General features: G+C 42.4%; 1 protein-coding gene across 1 annotated transcript in view; it reads right to left on the bottom strand.

Moving 5' to 3' along the window:
* Positions 1-7,844, bottom strand: part of tet2 (tet methylcytosine dioxygenase 2) — a 65,686-nt gene extending 57,842 nt beyond the window's left edge. The window contains 1 exon segment of the mRNA XM_064926625.1: positions 7,425-7,844. Within this exon segment, the coding sequence (XP_064782697.1) occupies positions 7,425-7,551 (127 nt within the window). The 5' untranslated portion in view covers positions 7,552-7,844.
* Between the last annotated feature and the right edge of the window lie 11,630 nt (positions 7,845-19,474).

The following is a 19,474-nucleotide window of genomic DNA, read 5'->3' on the forward strand; positions in this document are numbered from 1 at the left end:
TACTGTATCAGACAACTAGCAGTCAACCATACTGTATCAGACAGCTATAGTCAACCATACTGTATCAGACACTGGATCAATCACACACACACACACACACACACACACACACACACACACACACACACACCACACACACACACATTAATTCATGAGAACTACAGTATCTGGTCATGAAAACAAAGCGTTGTTTTATATCTGTAGTCAGACACATACTGTTTTATATCAGACACTGTAGTGTAGTGTTAGTTTTTTATATCTGTATAGGATTTAGACACATACTGTATCTGTATTGGATTTAGACAGCTAGTAGTCAACCATACTGTATCAGACAGCTAGTAGTCAACCATACTGTATCAGACATTCTTGCTATAGTTTCATTTGCACCAGGTAACAGTAAATATCCCCCAGATTTTAGAAAACACATTTGCCAATGAATTGGCACCTCTTCAAATAGTCTGCCTATCAAAAGGCAACATAGAGGAAACCAACACGATGCAGACAGCTAGTAGTCAACCATACTGTATCAGACAGCTATAGTCAACCATACTGTATCAGACAGCTAGTAGTCAACCATACTGTATCAGACAGCTATAGTCAACCATACTGTATCAGACAACTAGCAGTCAACCATACTGTATCAGACAGCTATAGTCAACCATACTGTATCACCACCACAACACCCCTGCCAGTTACACTGGATCAATCACACACACACACACACACACACACACACACACACACACACACACACACACACACACACACACACACACACACACACACACACACACACACACACACACACACACACACACACACACACATTAATTCATGAGAACTACAGTCAAAAATCTGGTCTTTGATGAAAACAAATTCCCCTGGCGTTGTTTTATATCTGTATAGGATTTAGACACTGTAGTGTAGTGTTCAGTTGTTTTATATCTGTATATTAGACACTGTAGTGTAGTGTTCAGTTGTTTTATACTGTATAGGATTTAGACACTGTAGTGTTCAACCATACTGTATTGGATTTAGACACTGTAGTGTAGTGTTCAGTTGTTTTATCTAAGTCTGAACTTTGCCAACCCGACCTATCAGAACTGCTATATTTGGATCAGCAACTCCACACTCAGTCACGTGGTGGTTTTGACTTACTCTACATTCTTCAAAACCAGTAAATATCCCCAGATTTTGAAAACCACATTTGCCAATGAATTGGCACCTCTTCAAATAGTCTGCCTCATCAAAAGGCAACATAGAGAAACCAACACGATGCTAGGGCAATGCTAGGGCAACTAGTAGTCAACCATACTGTATCAGACAGCTATAGTCAACCATACTGTATCAGACAGCTATAGTCAACCATACTGCATCAGACAGCTAGTAGTCAACCATACTGTATCAGCTAGGAGTCAACCATACTGTATCAGACAGCTATAGTCAACCATACTGTATCACCACCACAACACCCCTGCCGAGTTACACTGGATCAATCTTACACACACACACACACACACACACACACACACACACACACACACACACACACACACACACACACACACACACACACACACACACACACACACACACACACACACACACACACACACAGACACACACACACACACACACACATTAATTCATGAGAACTACAGTCAAAAATCTGGTCTCTGATGAAAACAAATTCCCCTGGCGTTGTTTTATATCTGTTTAGGATTTAGACACTGTAGTGTAGTGTTCAGTTGTTTTATATCTGTATAGGATTTAGACACTGTAGTGTAGTGTTCAGTTGTTTTATATCTGTATAGGATTTAGACACTGTAGTGTAGTGTTCAGTTGTTTTATATCTGTATTGGATTTAGACACTGTAGTGTAGTGTTCAGTTGTTTTATCTAACCCCGAACTCTCTGAACTTAGCCAACCCGACCTAGTCAGAACTCTACCCAGCTTGGCTATATTTGGAGTTGGAAGGCAATGCTAGGGCAACTCCACTCACTCAGTCACGTGGTGGTTTTGACTTACTCTACATTCTTGACAAAGGAAAAATGAACTGGTTTGCCATTTGCACAGCAGGTAACAGTAAATATCCCCCAGATTTTAGAAAACCACATTTGCCAATGAATTGGCACCTCTTCAAATAGTCTGCCTCATCAAAAGGCAACATAGAGGAAACCAACACGAAAGATTCTCGGAAGGGGAGATATTTTAAAGTGAAACTAATCTAAACGCCTTCAGAAGTGTGTGTTTGACACTCCAATATTCCGCTTTTTGGGGTTTCATTTCTGCCATGACTTCAACCACAGTAAACTTCTTTCCTTTATTCATCTGAGAAAGGCTCAACCAGTAGAAGTTACAACCAGTGAGTAATGACAAGAAAAGCACCTAGTCATTCCATGCGCTGGGCAAACTGAATACCCGTTTCTCATAACCTTTGTTTTGATCTTTGGACTGAATATTGCAACACGGTATGAAAACAGATAGCATGCTTCTAGTTCAATTACTAGTTTGGAGCCAGCCGTACTGGTGTGTAGGTTTATTTGGGCGTTCACGTGCTCTGGAGTCTTTGCTGTCAGCGTGGCGGGAGCTCAGAGAGACGCTGACGCTGTCTTTAGTGTTGCCATGTTCTGCTTTCCAGACACTACCTTGGCCAGCGTCAATCTTCGTCTCTCGCTCACTCGCTTCACCTCTCCGCCTCCCCCTTCCTTTCGCTTGTGGTGGTGTCGGGGACCGATGGCAGCGTTCAAATATCTTAGGAGCAGAGAGGAGCGGCCGAGTGGCGGGAACGGGGAAGAGATGCTGCTCGCTGTCGGAGCCGTTACGTAACGAGGTCTACTCTGGAATGCCTGGGTGGTGTTTGTAAACAGTGGCGGCCATGTGCTCACACTCACGTGGAGACCGGAAAGGGAGTCCTGTCCTAGTTGTGCCCTCACCGGCAGGTCTACTCACCCCTGAGGTAAACCCCAACCGGCTGACATCGATACACACTTCAAGGGCCAAAAGAACACTCCCTCTGGTCGGCCCGTGCCACTTAGTCTCAACGAGGCAGCCGTATCACTCCAAACCGTAGCCGTAATTAAAACACAGACACACGGATGGAAGGGCCAAGGCCTCTTCCAGAGAAAGAGAGAGAGAGTTACAACACTGTATATACATATGTGTAATGTTTACTGTACATTTTTATTGTTTATTTCACTTTTGTTTATTATCTACTTCACTTGCTTTGGCAATGTTAACATATGTTTCCCATGCCAATAAAGCCCTTAAATTAGAGAGAGAGAGAGAGAGAGAGAGAGAGAGAGAGAGAGAGGTGTTCTGTAGTGGGTAGAGTTGCTTAATCGCAGGAAGAAGATAATTGTGTAATTCTAGCGATGAGTAACAACCAGGGCAGGGCCAAAACTGTGGTTTCTACACCAACAGTCAAATGCCAAACAAGGACAGAAATGCTAGGTAATCTTTTGGGAAATGAAACTCTTTCATAATATTGTTTAGAAACACACACCATAGAAGCTGAAAAGCTAGAAGGGACTCATTTGAACACGAAATGAACCTAAATGCCTTGTGATGAGACAATCGAGAGGTTATAATGTAAATCATAAAGTAGACTATCTGGACAACATGCACATTGAAAGTAAAGACCATGCACATTGAATGAATGAAATTGCATCCAATAGACTCATGTAATAAGGCAGTAATAACCGGTGCACATTTTACCACGATTCTTCAACTATCGAGGCTGGGAGCAGCAGAGAGCTAAATCAATATCTCCAGAGGTCATTATGAGACACAGTATGTCGCCATTTTGTCTGAGGAGGAGGAATGTGATCAACAGAGCCAGGTTGGTAGCTACACAGAGGCAATGCATGTCTCTTAACCTGTTCCACTGTGTCATCTCTGCAGCAGGGTTACCGTGGCCTTTGGGGTCGAAATGTGATGAGTGGCCTGCGGTTGGAGGTCAGAGGTAAAACCCTGCCCATTGTGAATGGACAGCATTGTTGCAGAAACCATGGAGACTGAAACCACTGGACATTCTTACCCCCAAAGCTTGATATTGTCTTTTCTCCCTTAGATAACATAAAGAGGAAGAAGCAAGAGGAGTAGTCCAACCATACCCAGCTTTATCAGTGGGTGTGGATTGATGAGAACAGACATGTCCATTCTTGTGATTGATCTTTCTGACTGGACTGCCCCCCCCCTCCTCTAGCTACCATGTGTTGACATTCTCCCTACTAGGATCTGTGGCTCAGATATGGTGCCTTTTTCCAATGCTGATGTAACAACACATGTGGTGCTAATGAAAACAACACAAAGGGAAAATGGAGGTTGTGTGTTCAAGACAATATCTTGGCTTGCCAAGTGACTCCTGTCTTGTGTAAAGGCCTCCTTCTGTGCTAAAATTACACAATCTAGTCCTTGCTTTGGGCACAATATTTTACCCATAAATGAAGTATCAACTCTGACTTTTTTGTCTCGCTTTATATCTGTACTTATGATAGAACACATCTCTTGATAGAAGTTGAGAAACAAACGGTTGTATAGCAATCTTGCTGTCTGATACCATCTAATGTATCCAATGAAAAAGAAATGTCTTCCTCGGCTAACATCCTGCAGTATCAATGATGTAAGCAGTGCAATGTGCATTGCATTCATTTTACTTACTGAGAAATGCCGTCAACAACTCAAGGAAGACACTTAACTCAAAGACAAAGTCCATGCATCCTCCAATATTGGCTTGCAGCTGTTTGATCCACTACAAAATAAAGCTAGTCTTATCCTTTAGCTTAGGATAAGCATACAGCTCCAATATGAATCAAGTAGAATTATTTTCACTCAAGGCCTATTTCTCTACATTATCTTATCTGGGGCAAATGAGCCTCAAATGGCACAATTAATTTCAAAACATAAAAAAACAGTATACTACCTCATCCAGTCAAAACAAACTTCACGAGAACTATGGAGGACTACGGTGCACTCCCCTAGTTACGTTACGAGATAGGTTGCCGCTGCGAGTCACTGACCATGCTTACCAAATCAAAACAGAGCCGGAGCCACGCTGCCATTGTTGCATCGAAAGCTTTTGATTCCTTCTTCAAAATATATATCAACTGTAAATATTTAAATATTGCTCTCTGTTCTCTGATATCACGGAGGAACATTTTAGTTTGTCAATAGTTCTGTGGTAAAGATAAATATATATATATATTTTAAACCCTCTGTTTACTTTATATGGTGGAGTTGACTAAAATGCAGATGAAGACTTTGCCTTAATCAACAGTTCAAATAGCTAGATTAGCTTTGACGGTTGTCCTCGAGGCCCGTTTGACAAGCAACTGACATTTTTGCTGAATATAACTGCAGTTCCCTCCAATATGTTTCACCCCGTTAGGCTAGCTTTAGCCTAGTACATTTACCCTGGCATTCCAAGCTATCACAGGTGATATTAGTTTGTAGCACTTGGCTGAGATTCCGTCATTGTTCTAGCATTAGTATATGTTAGCCTCTGCACCGTGCACCTCCCCTTGGCTGTGGTGTTTATTTACAACAGCTCATTAGTAGCCACTTGTTGTGCTGTGCTCCCCCTGGGCAGGCATGCCTTACTTTGCATTTCACACAAACTACTACTGCTAGCTGCTATTGTGGGATGACCCCCAATTGAAAGTGCATGCAGGACCAGCGCAATACACAAGCCGGAATACACAAATAAGGGCAAAAGATAGCAGGCCTTTATCTGTGTAATATTCTAGTAGCTCATTATGATGCTAATCCTAAATGTGGCCTGTTAGCAAATTCAGCAAAGATAACAGAAAAACAACACTCTCCATTAGCAACTCATTTGTTCAAGGGAAGAGAGGTGTTGGACTAATAAAACCAGTCATCTTGGTTAGTGTAGCTTGGATGTGTGTAGGAATCCCTGTTATTCGTTTGTACTGTATCTGACAGCTAGCATAGCATAGCTATGTATTGATTGTCTAGCTAGCTAATGCTGATGTGCCTTGGTTTGTTTTATATTCAATTCAAGTAAATGTATGTCAAATAAATACATGACAAAATATGGCAAATTGTGACAAAAACAAATGTCAACAATATCGAATCATTTCTGTTCATCAGTAAAACATAAATGCAAATTGAGATCGAGTAAATGCTAGAAACACCTCCATCACTGCCTTTGTTTTGACAATAATCTGTTTATTAAAGTGCTGTGTGCTGCCTTCTTGCATGGCAGCGCATGTGGACTTGCCCAGACACATGATCTCAGACTCTCACAAAAGGCAACATATATCATTTTAATATGTAAAACAGTAGGAAAACTGTTTGCATAATGCAAAGCTAACATGTCCTAAAATGTTATATTATTGTTGTTGTTGTTCAATTGCTGGATTCTTAACATTTTCATGGTGACTTCATGGTGTAACAGAACTGAGTCAACTTCTGGGAGACATATTTGTTGGGGTCCAGTTGGGGAAAAAATCTATTTCAACCTTCGGAAAAGACCTGCTTCCAGAATTCCAATTCTTGTGTCGTTCAGCTAATGGTGTGATGGGATTGAGTTTCAATATCCTTTCAAGCTTCTGACCTCATCATCCCTCTGCTATCCACCACAATTCTCTTCTCTCTCTTCCACTCCTTGGACTGTGCTGGCCTGCCTTTGTGTCTGCTTGTCATTCACCGGTGAAAGCTGATTCACAGGATGCACAGAGCCAGAAGCTACACTCTCCCCCGCTCCCAGCTCTCGCTCCCAGCTCTCGTTCCCAGGCACTACAGTCTTAGTGATGGACTGGAGGCATAGTGCTGTTCTAAATTAGACCCAATCCATCTTTTTAGCTTGAACATAATCAACACAAGAACACAACCGTGAGACCACAAAGAAAAAAGGACAGAAACTGACTGCATGAATGATTTCTGGTTAAAGAGTCCTTCACTATGATAGATTTGCAGAAGTAAAATTACAATATTTTCCCTGGAAAACAAAGCACTCAAATAAAACATCAAAATAAGGACAATTACCATTTTAGAGATGAGATATATTTTTCAACTGGGGAGCGAGCTGCGTCTCTGTTGCACTGAACATCAGAGGATTTGCCTTGTTCATAATGCCTCAAGAAAAGTACTGAACAAGGTCTCCATTTTCTACACTAGACACATTCCCTAAGGCTACTTGAGCGTCCACTGACCAACATCAGATGCAAACAAACTGAGATCTCTCTATTTCAACTAGCAAAAAAGAAAACAAGAAAATTGTCAGCCATGTTGGAAGGAGAAGCTTTATCTAATATCCCCCACCTTATTAATTTAGCTAGCTCATGCTTTTGCTGAGGAACATTAGCATGCCTTGTACTAAGCCACAGAGCCACCGAAAAGACCAACAAAGGTCAAAAGGAGAAGGACAACGAGTGCCAAAAACAAACGGAGCTGAGTCTTACCTCTTTTTACGTCCCTCCACTTTGTAGAAATTCCAACAAACCGTCTGGATCTCCTCTTTAACAAAATCCTAAGGGCCGCCATCTTGCTTCCTTCTGTTCTTCTATGAAACGGACTATCCTCCAACATCAATATTCATGGGGCCAGTCTCTGACGTCAACGTCGACTCTTATCATCAGGAGGAGAAGCCCGGTCGGTCGGTGGTGTGTCTCTGTTGGCCACTCTGAGTGCCACACACATATGTAACTGGCAGAGAAGCAGCCAGCCAGCACGCCGTGTAGACAAGTTGAATGGTGTGTGTGTGTGTGTGTGTGTGTGTGTGTGTGTGTGTGTGTGTGTGTGTGTGTGTGTGTGTGTGTGTGTGTGTGTGTGTGTGTGTGTGTTCGTTGTGTGTGTGTGTGTGTGTGTGTTCGGTGTGTGTGTCAGTGGTAGAGTCTTGCCTTGCCTTGCCTTGCTGGCAAAGCTAAAGTAATGAGAAAACCTCTCCTGGTGAGTCCCTCCACCACACAAAGGGCCTGGTCTTTCTTTCCCCCTTTTTTCCCCTTCTTCTCCTTCAGCCGCACACAATAGTGCACACTATGACTACGGCTGGCCCCAAACACCGGACTGGATCTGCACAGTGACAGGACATGGGTTCCGCTTCGTCGTCCAATCCCTTTAAACTGACTCTACAAGCTTTCTGAGCTTAACTGTCTGTCTGAGAAACAGAGGATTGGAGAGTAGGAGGAGTGTACCACTCCCCCTTCCTTTAGTCAGACAGGAAGAGTGTGTGTGTGTGTGTGTGTCTCAGGAAACTCATGCCGAGCTCTAGGGGGATTTTTCCCCCACCCCTCTCTCAGTCTTGACTTCCTGGTTCTTCTTTCGGTTTCATCAGTTTTTCTCAAGCTGTCATAGGTCGCAGGAGTTCCCCTATTGCCTCGTGGCTTCTTTACGACTCCTTGGAGACTTGCTTCTTCCACTCCAGTCTCTCAAGACAGTTAGCTTCGTCTTCAGAGTACGCGAGTCGAGCCCTGCCCTCATTTCCAATGCTTCTTCTGGGTTTTGTTTTGGCATGCCTTGGCTGTAATGCAGGCTCATTTCTGGAGCAGGCGTAAGACAACACTAACTTTGAAAGGATCCATACAGGCAGCAGCATCTTTTTCTTTGTGTGTCTGCCAAGAGCCCCACCTCCTGTTGACATTGGCCACGTGGGCTAGTAGCGAGGGAGAGGAGACGGCGGGAGAGGAGACGGCGGGAGAGGGAGACGGAGGGGAGAGGGAGACGGAGGGAGAGAGAGGCGGTGGGAGAGGGAGATGGCGGGAGAGGAGACGGCGGGGAAGAGACGGCGGGAGAGGAGACGGCGGGAGAGAGGGAGACGGCAGGAGAGAGGACGGACGGAGAGAGCGAGAGGGACGGAGAGACAGAAAGAGAAAGAGAGGGGTGAAAGCGGGAGAGAGAGAAAGTGAGATAGGGAGTGAGAAGGGAGAAAGGAGAGGGTGTGTGAGTGTTTAAAAATACAAAATTCAGCTCTGTGAGGTATTTGAGAAACGAGGACGGACCTAGCATGGCTGTCAGGACGTTTAATTAGCTGCTACTGTTTAACACACCACCCAGCCAGGGGGCTTTGTTTTTGAGTTTCCCTGACAGTTATGTAGTAGTTGCCACTGTTTCCATGAGCTACTATGCTTACCCTCTGTCAGCATAATAACTGTGTTGGACTGTTGCCATCATGATATAACCCAGAAATTAGGAAGTCGGCAAACTTGTATCTTACATTAATGTAAAATCGCAGTTATAGGATTTCTTTTAGAACTATTCACTAGGTTTTGTGTTGAAATACTGTTGGTGAAGTGTTTGCAAATGGGCTTCGTATCTATCTTTCCCCATTAGGCCTATTTGCTTCATTGTTTTGCAAGAAGAAGAGGCAATGGCACTGCATAAGACCTAGACCAGCCTACTTAGTACATGACTAAGTGTATGTCTATGTATGCTGATGATTAAACATTGTACACGTCTGTTACCACAGTCAGTGAAATCAATGCAACACTTAAAAGAGCTGCAGTCAGTTTTTAAAATGGGTGGCAAGAAATAAGCTGGTCCTAAATATTTCAAAAACTAAAAGCATTGTATTTGGGACAAATCATTCACTAAACCCTAAACCTCAACTAAATAATGTCTAAATTGAGCAAGTTGAGGAGGCTAAACTGCTTGGTGTCACCCTGGATTGTAACTGTCATGGACAAAACATATTGATGCAATGGTAGCTAAGATGGGGAGAGGTCTGTTCGTAATAAAGCGCCGCTCTGCTTTCTTGACATCTCTATCAACAAGACAAGGCAGGCCCTACAGGCCCTAGTTTTGTCTCACCTGGACTACTGTCCATTAATGTGGACAAGTGCCACAAAGAGGAACATAGGCACATTACAATTGGCTCAGAACAGAGCAGCATGGCCCTTAGATGTACGGTGAGCCAGCATTTTAAAAAAGTTATCATTTTTAGACAAAAATATACTAAATACAATCACGTCTCCAAATAATTGATTAAAATACACTGTTTTGCAATGAAGGTATACAGTAGCCTCAACAGCACTCTGCAGGGTAGCACCATTGTGTAGCCGGAGGACAGTTAGGTTCTGGGTACATTGACATCAATACAAAACCTAGGACGCTCCTGGTTCTCACCCTTCCATAGACTTACAAAGTAATTATGACAACTTCCAGAGGACGTCATCTAACCTATCAATGCTCTTGTAGCATGCACTGACATGTTGTCCACCCAATCCAAGGATCCAGAGAATGAATATAGTACTGAAAGCATAAGCTACAGCTAGCTAGCACTGCAGTGGTGATTAATTAACTAAAAGAGAAGCACAATAGTTGGAATAGTTTGGAACAAATGAATTTCTTAAAAAGTTAAGGAGAAGCGAAGAGAGCGAGAGAGAGCTATATTTAGTTGTATTTTTTCACCTACTGTACACTTAATTCGTTCGTGAATGCAGCTAGCTAGTTTAGCTTGACTCAAACATCCCGATTAAACAGAGAGGGATGCTATGTTAGCTAGCTGGCTATGGCTATCCAACACTGGAACTCAGGTAAGCTTTTGGTTTTTATTAATTTATTGCCTGCGGCCGTCGGTGTGACTGCTTGCTGCTGACTGTACACTGTGCTGCATGATTGTAGTGGGTTTACTAATGCGTTAGTTCTAGTAGCCATGTTGACTATGATGTTAATATGGTGACACGATGTCGGCTGTGTGTGTAGGCTGAGTGCAGCAGTTAGTGGTTATGATATGAAGGTTTTGCTTGTAAAGTTTTTTGTTGCCAGGTCACAGAGCTGATGTGTTCTGCACTGAAGTCCATAAGTGAGGGGAAAAGGTGAGAGGAGGAGAGTGCGTAGATGCAAGAAGAATTATACAGCGATCAAAGGGATCATGCTGTTTGTATGTGGCTGCAAACTGTGTTTGCGTGTGATCAAGGGTTTATTCATTCCGACGATTCTGTTGAAAAAAGTTATTTAAACAGAACGAAATAGAACCGTTCAATGTTTGGCATGCAACAGTTACACTAATGATTACACCCTAAAACAGCTAGATTCAGGCAAGAGTGTGCAAGGCGGTATTGAATGGGTCAATGTCTGTCACCTTGATTACTCACATTTCTCTTGACCTGTGCACCTCGATTTAAACTTTCATTCATAGAGCTAGCTTGTAGCAACCTCATGATGGGTACAGGGAAAATATGCGTATGATAGTAGTAGCCTAAACCTATACGATGTTACATTGATCTGGGTGAATGGAATATGAATGACAGTCATCCAATATGCTGTAATAAAAATAAAGCTATTCTCATTAAAAAAACATCCTCCCTCATCTTAAATGGCACCGACTGCCACTGAAGTCAATCTCTCCTGGCTCAGAGTGGAGGAGAGATCGACTGCATCACTGCTTGTCTTTGTGAGAGGTATTGATTGACATGTAAAAAAACAGAGAACTTTGCGACCTTTTGCCACATTTCAGGCTTCAAACATAAAGATATAAAACTGTATTTTTTGTGAAGAAGTGGGACACAATCAAGTGGGACACAATCATGAAGTGGAACGACATTTATTGGATATTTCAAACTTTTTAACAAATCAAAAACTGAAAAATGTGGGCGTGCAAAATTATTCAGCCCCCTTAAGTTAATACTTTGTAGCGCCACCTTTTTCTGCGATTACAGCTGTAAGTCGCTTGGGGTATGTCTCTATCAGTTTGCACATCGAGAGACTGAAATTTTTTCCAATTCCTCCTTGCAAAACAGCTGAGAAAGCCAGTGAGGTTGGATGGAGAGCATTTGTGGACAGCAGTTTTCAGTTCTTTCCACAGATTCTCAATTGGATTCAGGTCTGGACTTTGACTTGGCCATTCTAACACCTGGATATGTTTATTTTTTAACCATTCCATTGTAGATTTTTGCTTTATGTTTTGGATCATTGTCTTGTTGGAAGACAAATCTCCATCCCAGTCTCAGGTCTTTTGCAGACTCCATCATGTTTTCTTCCAGAATGGTCCTGTATTTGGCTCCATCCATCTTCCCATCAATTTTAACCATCTTCCCTGTCCCTGCTGAAGAAAAGCAGGCCCAAACCATGATGCTGCCACTACCATGTTTGACAGTGGGGATGGTGTGTTCAGGGTGATGAGCTGTGTTGCTTTTACGCCAAACATAACGTTTTGCATTGTTGCCAAAAAGTTCAATTTTTGGTTTCATCTGACCAGAGCACCTTCTTCCAAATGTTTGGTGTGTCTCCCAGGTGGCTTGTGGCAAACTTTAAACGGAACTTTTTATGGATATCTTTAAGAAATGGCATTCTTCTTGCCACTCTTCCATAAGGCCAGATTTGTGCAACTGATTGTTGTCCTATGGACAGAAGTCTCCCACCTCAGCTGTAGATCTCTGCAGTTCATCCAGAGTGATCATGGGCCTCTTGGCTGCATCTCTGATCAGTCTTCTCCTTGTATGTGAGCTGAAAGTTCAGAGGACGGCCAGGTCTTGGTAGATTTGCAGTGGTCTGATACTGCTTCCATTTCAATATTATCGCTTGCACAGTGCTCCTTGGGATGTTTAAAGCTTGGGAAATCTTTTTGTATCCAAATCCGGCTTTAAACTTCTTCACAACAGTATCTCGGACCTGCCTGGTGTGTTCCTTGTTCTTCATGATGCTCTCTGCGCTTTTAACGGACCTCTGAGACTATCACAGGGCAGGTGCATTTATACGGAGACTTGATTACACACAGGTGGATTGTATTTATCATCATTAGTCATTTAGGTCAACATTGGATCATTCAGAGATCCTCACTGAACTTCTGGAGAGAGTTTGCTTGCTGCACTGAAAGTAAAGGTGCTGAAAGAAAAGTTTGAAATATCCAATAAGTGTCGTTCCACTTCATGATTGTGTCCCACTTGTTGTTGATTCTTCACATACAGTTTTATATCTCTATGTTTGAAGCCTGAAATGTGGCAAAAGGTCGCAAAGTTCAAGGGGGCCGAATACCTTCGCAAGGCACTGTACATTTGAATATTGTTATTTTGCTTTATTATTGATTTTGTATTGTAGATATGTTATGGTAGAGTAGTATGTAATAATGTCTTGTGTTATGTATTGTAGATATGTTATGGTAGAGTAGTATGTAATAATGTCTTGTGTTATGTATTGTAGATATGTTATTGTAGAGTAGTGTGCTTAATAATGTCTTGTGTTATGTATTGTAGATATGTTGTAGAGTATTATGTAATAATGTCTTGTGTATTGTAGATATGTTATTGTAGAGTAGTGTGTAATAATGTCTTGTGTTATGTATTGTAGATATGTTATGGTAGAGTAGTGTGTAATAATGTCTTGTGTTATGTATTGTAGATATGTTATGGTAGAGTAGTGTGTAATAATGTCTTGTGTTATGTATTGTAGATATGTTATGGTAGAGTATTATGTAATAATGTCTTGTGTTATGTATTGTAGATATGTTATTGTAGAGTAGTGTGTAATAATGTCTTGTGTTATGTATTGTAGATATGTTGTGGTAGAGTATTATGTAATAATGTCTTGTGTTATGAATTGTAGATATGTTGTGGTAGAGTATTATGTAATAATGTCTTGTGTTATGTATTGTAGATATGTTATGGTAGACTAGTGTGTAATAATGTCTTGTGTTGTATTGTAGATATGTTATGGTAGGTAGTGTGTAATAATGTCTTGTGTTATGTATTGTAGATATGTTATGGTAGAGTATTATGTAATAATGTCTTGTATTGTAGATATGTTATGGTAGACTAGTGTGTAATAATGTCTTGTGTTATGTATTGTAGATATATTTATGGTAAGTAGTATGTAATAATGTCTTGTGTTATGTATTGTAGATGTGTTATTGCAGAGTAGTGTGTAATAATGTCTTGTGTTATGTATTGTAGATATGTTATGGTGAGTATTATGTAATAATGTCTTGTATTGTAGATATGTTATGGTAGAGTAGTATGTAATAATGTCTTGTGTTATGTATTGTTTTATTGTATGTAATTGTTATTGGACTGCAGGAAAAGTAGCTGGTGCAGCTAATGGAGACCCTTAATAAATACAAAATGGAAAGTACAATGGAAAACTGAATTGGAACCAAATTTGGCCCCTTGATTACATATCTCCGGAATAGTACACCATGGAAAAAATACTATAAATCCACACAATTGAATTCCCATATAGTGCCTTGAAGTCATTCAAATACCTTCCAGGGGCCACTCTTTGGCCAACCACATGTTAGAGAGCCATCGGTCCCTCCTTCTATAGCTCTCTCTCTGTTAAATTCTTCCTTTTTTGTCCCTGTGCTGATTTTAACAGGTGGTTATTGTGTGAAAATAATCTGCCTTTGGCTCCAATCCAGGTTTATTAAAGAGAGACTCCACCTTCCTCCATCGGCCCTGGCGGCTTGCCTGCCTGTCTGCCTTGCAATCTCTGGTTGGCATTTGTTGACTCAATAGTTTCAGGGCTTGGAGCAGGAAGGAGATTTTTGTTTTTACAGCGTGGAGGGGGCATGGGGCAGGGGCAAGGTTCGGGGGGGTCCAGCATAGTTGCAGCTCAGATATGTTAGGGCTAGGAGTGAGACTGGGACTGGGGCTTTGCTTGCAGCCTGAGCTGCTGAAGGAGGATTCCACATACCTCAAATGGTTCAGTGTGGAGGTGGTGCTGGAATGTGTATCTAGACAACTTGCCTGTCCTCTAGTGTTGTCATGTTAGGTACCAGTTTGCTTCACATGATTTCAATTAAGAAGGAGGCCTGTCCACTCTGCACCTTTCCACTTTTGTCCCCCAGAGAGCAACTGTAAAAATAAAATAAAAAATATATATAAATAAAAAATATAAATAAAATATATATTGATTCTTCATCTACTATAGTCCCCAACATTTCTATATACTATATTTAAATGGTTTTTTAAATAATGTTTCAACTTATATATTGAAAGGTTTCTAGTTTGCTCAGTTAATATATTCCATTTCTTTATTGCTCTAAATCGAAATGTTCTTTTGCCTATTTCTTTTTCTGTCTGGATAACGCATAGATGAGAGAAGGAGAGAAGGGAGGGAATGTTTTGTACCTGTCTTTGTAGCTTGTCTTTCTTTTTCAGAGGCTGAGGTCATCTTACTGAGACAATCCTATTATCCTGTGTCAAGCATTAAATAATGTCTTTGATATTGGTCACAGATTTCCATATTTATGTAGGCTGTTGTGCAAAAAAAAAAAAAAGATTTTGGGTTATAAACTTGATGCTTTTCCAAACCTGCTAATAGATGGGTGGGTTGACGTAACAAAAATGATGCTCGCGTGCATCGTAAAGGCAAAGTGTGGTGTTATCATTCTGAACGGTCAGATAGCTAGCAACAATGACAAGAAGCTACCATGTGGGGAATTGTGGTGGCTTGTTTCAGCTCGTTGTATCTTCTTCTTGATACCATGTCTTGTTTTGTGGTGTTTTGACTTTACATTACATTACATATACAGTGCAATTGGAAAGAATTCAGATATTTGTTCCACATTTTCCTACTATACAGCCTTATTCTAAAAATGGACTCAATTGTTTCCCCCCTTTTTCCCCCTGACAAAGCAAAAACAGGTTTTCAGAAATGTTTTCAAATGTATTAAAAATAAAAAACAGAAATACCTTATTTACGTAAGTATTCAGACCCTTTGCTGTGAGACTCAAAATTGAGCTCAGGTGCATCCTGTTTCCGTTGGTCATACTTGAGATGTTTCGACAACCTGATTGGCGGAAACCTGGCACCATCCCTACGGTTAAGGATGGTGGTGGCAGGATCAAGGGAAATATGAACGGAGCAAAGTACAGAGAAATCCCTTGATGAAAACCTGTTTGAGAGCACTCAGGACCTCAGACTGGGACGAAGGTTCACCTTCCAACAGGACAATAACCTTAAGCACACAGCCAAGTCAACGCAGGAGTGGCTTTGGGACAAGTCTCTAAATGTAATTTAGTGGCCCAGCCAGAGCCCGGACTTGAATCAGATCAAACATCTCTGGAGTGACTTGAAAATAGCTGTGCAGCAACACTCCCATCCAACCTGACAGAGCTTGAGAGGATCTGCTGAGAAGAATGGGAGAAACTCCCAAATCCAGATGTACCAAGCTTGTAGCGTCATACCCAAGAAGACTTGAGGCTGTATTCGCTGCTTCAATAAAAAGTACTGAGTAAATACTTATGTAAATGTGATATTACAATTTTTATTTCTAAAAACTAGTTTCTGCTTTGTCATTATGGGGTATTGTGTGTAGATTGATGAGATTATACTTTTTAAAAAAATCTATTTTAGAATAAGGCTGTAACAAAATGTGGAACTAGTCAAGGGGTCTGAAACTTTCCGAATGCAATGTGTATATATAGTGTATATGGACACCCCTTCAAATTAGTGAATTTGGCTATTTCAGCCACACCCGTTGCTGACAGGTGTATAAAATCGAGCACACAGTCCCAGCGATCCCCATAGACAGACATTGGCAGTAGAATGTCCTTCCTGAAGAGCTCAGTCACTTTCAACGTGGCACTGTCATACGATGCCACCTTTCCAACATGTCCGTTCGTCAAATTTCTGCCTTTTGGAGCTGCCCCGGTCAACTGTAAGTGAAGTGGAAACGTCCAGAGCAACGGCTCCAGCCGCCAAACTGGTAGGCCACACAAGCTCACGAAAGGGACCACCGAGTGCTGAAGCACGTAACGAGTAAAAAATCACCTGTCCTCGGCTGCAACACTCACTACCGAAGGCAAACTGCCTCTGGAAGCAAAGTCAGCACAATAACTGTTCGTCAGGGAACTTCATGAAAATGGTTCTTGCCACCATGGACTCTGGAGCAGTGAAACGCATTCATAATATGCCCCTGTGAACAAAGCGAGATCCATACAGAAATGGTTGTCGAGGTCAGTGTGGAAGAACTTAACTGACATGTACAGAGCCCTGACCTCAACCCCCATCGGACACCTTTGGGATAAATTGGAACGCCGACTGCGAACCAGGCCTAATCGCACAACATCAGTTACCGACCTCACCAATGCTCTTATGGTTGAATGGAAACAGGAAATCCCAGCAGCAATGTTCCAACATCTAGTGGAAAGGCTTCCCAGAAGAGTGGGAGGCTGATATAGCAGCAGAGGACGGACCAACTCCATATTGATGCCCATGATTTTGGAATGAGGTGTTAGACGAGCAGGCATCCACATACTTTTAGTGTATGTACTACGCAAATATGGCAAATATTCACTAGCTAGCGAGCCAACAACTGTAACTGAAGGTATCAACTCTCCATTTGGGCTGATCTGTGATCTGCTAGCACCTCCGGTCAGAGGGGAATGTGGCAATCTCGCAGAGTTTATAAAGTGAAAAATCGGAGTTGCAGCATTATTCTGTCACCGTGGAATTTCCCCATACCGCACAACAGACAGGGAATAAACGTGGGAAGGATTTGGTTCTGTAAAACAGGAGATAAACAGTCATGAATAGGCTGTACACAATTAGCATTAACGAGCAAGCATCCAATGTAGTAGCAATGCAAGAGCAATGATACCATTTGTAAGGACTGTAGAAATATAAATGGCTGCATTAAGACTGTATAGATCCAAGGCTAGATAAGATAACAATTATCAGTAACTGCTACCAACAGTAAATTGTAAACGGACACAAGATTCCAAAAACAATATTAACTCACTTATGCACGCACTCCATCTCGAAGTCTACTCAGAGGAGGTAGGGGGACAGGGAACCTGCACAGTCAGGAAGGGCTGCCCTGCCCCTAACAACGTGACTAGCAACCAATCAGGGGCAGGTCACACGGGTCAGAAGAGAAGTTTGGTGACCATTTCATGGTACTTCGTTCGACCCCTCAAATTCTGCACCTCAAAATCAGTTTCACCGCTTTTGGGGTTAATTCTTGCATTATCACGCTGAAAAATAGGTGATGGTGTCAGATAAGATAGCCGTCAATGTGCCTCAGGGTCTCGTCACAGTATCTCTTTGCATTCAAATTGCCATCACTAAAATGCAATTTTTGTTTTTGTCCGTAGATTATGCCTGCTCATACCATAACCCCACCACTTCCATGGGGCACTCTGTTCACAACGTTGACATCAGCAAAACAACACCATACACTTGTCTGCAGTTGTGAGGCCGGTTGGACGTACTGCCGAATTCTCTAAAACGACTTTGGAGGCGGCTTATGGTAGAGACACATGAACATTCAATTATTTGGCTACAGCTCTGGTGGACATTCCTGCAGTCAGCATGCCAATTGCACACTCCTCAAAACTTGAGACATCTGTGGTGTTGTGTTGTGGGACAAAACTGCACATTCTAGAGTGACCTTAAATTGTCCCACCACAAGGTGCACCTGTGTAATGATCATGCTGTTTAATCCAACTTCTTGATATGCCACATCTGTCAGGTGGATGGATTATCTTGTCAAAGGATAAATGCTCACTAACAGGTATGTAAACAAATTTGTGGACAATATTTGAGAGAAATAAGCTTTTGTGCATGTGTAACATTTCTGGGATCTTTATTTCAGCTCATGAAACATGGGACCAACACTTTACATGTTGTGTTTATATTTTTGTTAAGTGTATGTTTTTAGAAACATTTGGGAGGAAATATATTAAACCAAACTGTCTGTTTTGCCCCAAGTTGCGCACGCCCTTGCATCGGTTTGCTGCAACAACAAAAAAACACCCGTCTATATAGCCAATTATCTATTATCTATGTAGGCCTACTGTTTGAGGCTTGTTGTGAGTTGTCATTGCTGAGGCCAGAAAGAGCTAGCTGCATGTTGTGCTCATTCCCTCAACTACTACAGTAAACATTAGAATACCCTACTGCTACAGTAAATGCATTGTAAGCATCAGATTACCCTACTGCCATTCCCCTTACCTCCCTCTTTCCTCCTTTTTGGAAGTGGGGAAACCTCTCACCTCATCAGTAAACAGGGAGGAGTGAAGTGAGCGACCCCCATGCCCCGGGATATGGACACACTTGTCAGAGAGAATTCACACCTCAACTTGACTGTGTGGGTATTAGGTTGGAGATGGGCGAGTGGGATTAGAACTAACATTTTTCTAAAGTGGAAAGGGTGGAGGGATGGAAGAGTTGGACAGGTGGAGGGGTGGAAGGGGATGGAAGGGGTTGGACAGGGTGGAGGGGTTGGAGGGGTGGAGGGTGGAAGGGGGGTTGGACAGGGTGGAGGGGTGGAAGGGTGGGGTTGAAGAAGGGTTGGACAGGGTGGAGGGGTGGAGGGGATGGGACAGGGTGGAGGGTGGAAGGGGTTGGAAGGGGTTGGACAGGGTGGAGGGGGTGGAGGGGATGGAAGAGGGGTTGGACAGGGTGGAGGGTGGAAGGGGATGGAAGGGGTTGGACAGGGTGGAGGGTGGAGGGGTGGAAGGGGTTGGACAGGGTGGAGGGGTGGAAGGAGATGGAAGGGGTTGGACAGGGTGGAGGGATGGAAGGGGTTGGACAGGGTGGAAGGGATGAAGGGTTGGACAGGGTGGAAGGGATG

The sequence above is a fragment of the Oncorhynchus masou genome, chromosome 20 (genome assembly GCF_036934945.1).
Source record: "Oncorhynchus masou masou isolate Uvic2021 chromosome 20, UVic_Omas_1.1, whole genome shotgun sequence".
In the NCBI taxonomy this organism is placed as follows: domain Eukaryota; kingdom Metazoa; phylum Chordata; class Actinopteri; order Salmoniformes; family Salmonidae; genus Oncorhynchus; species Oncorhynchus masou.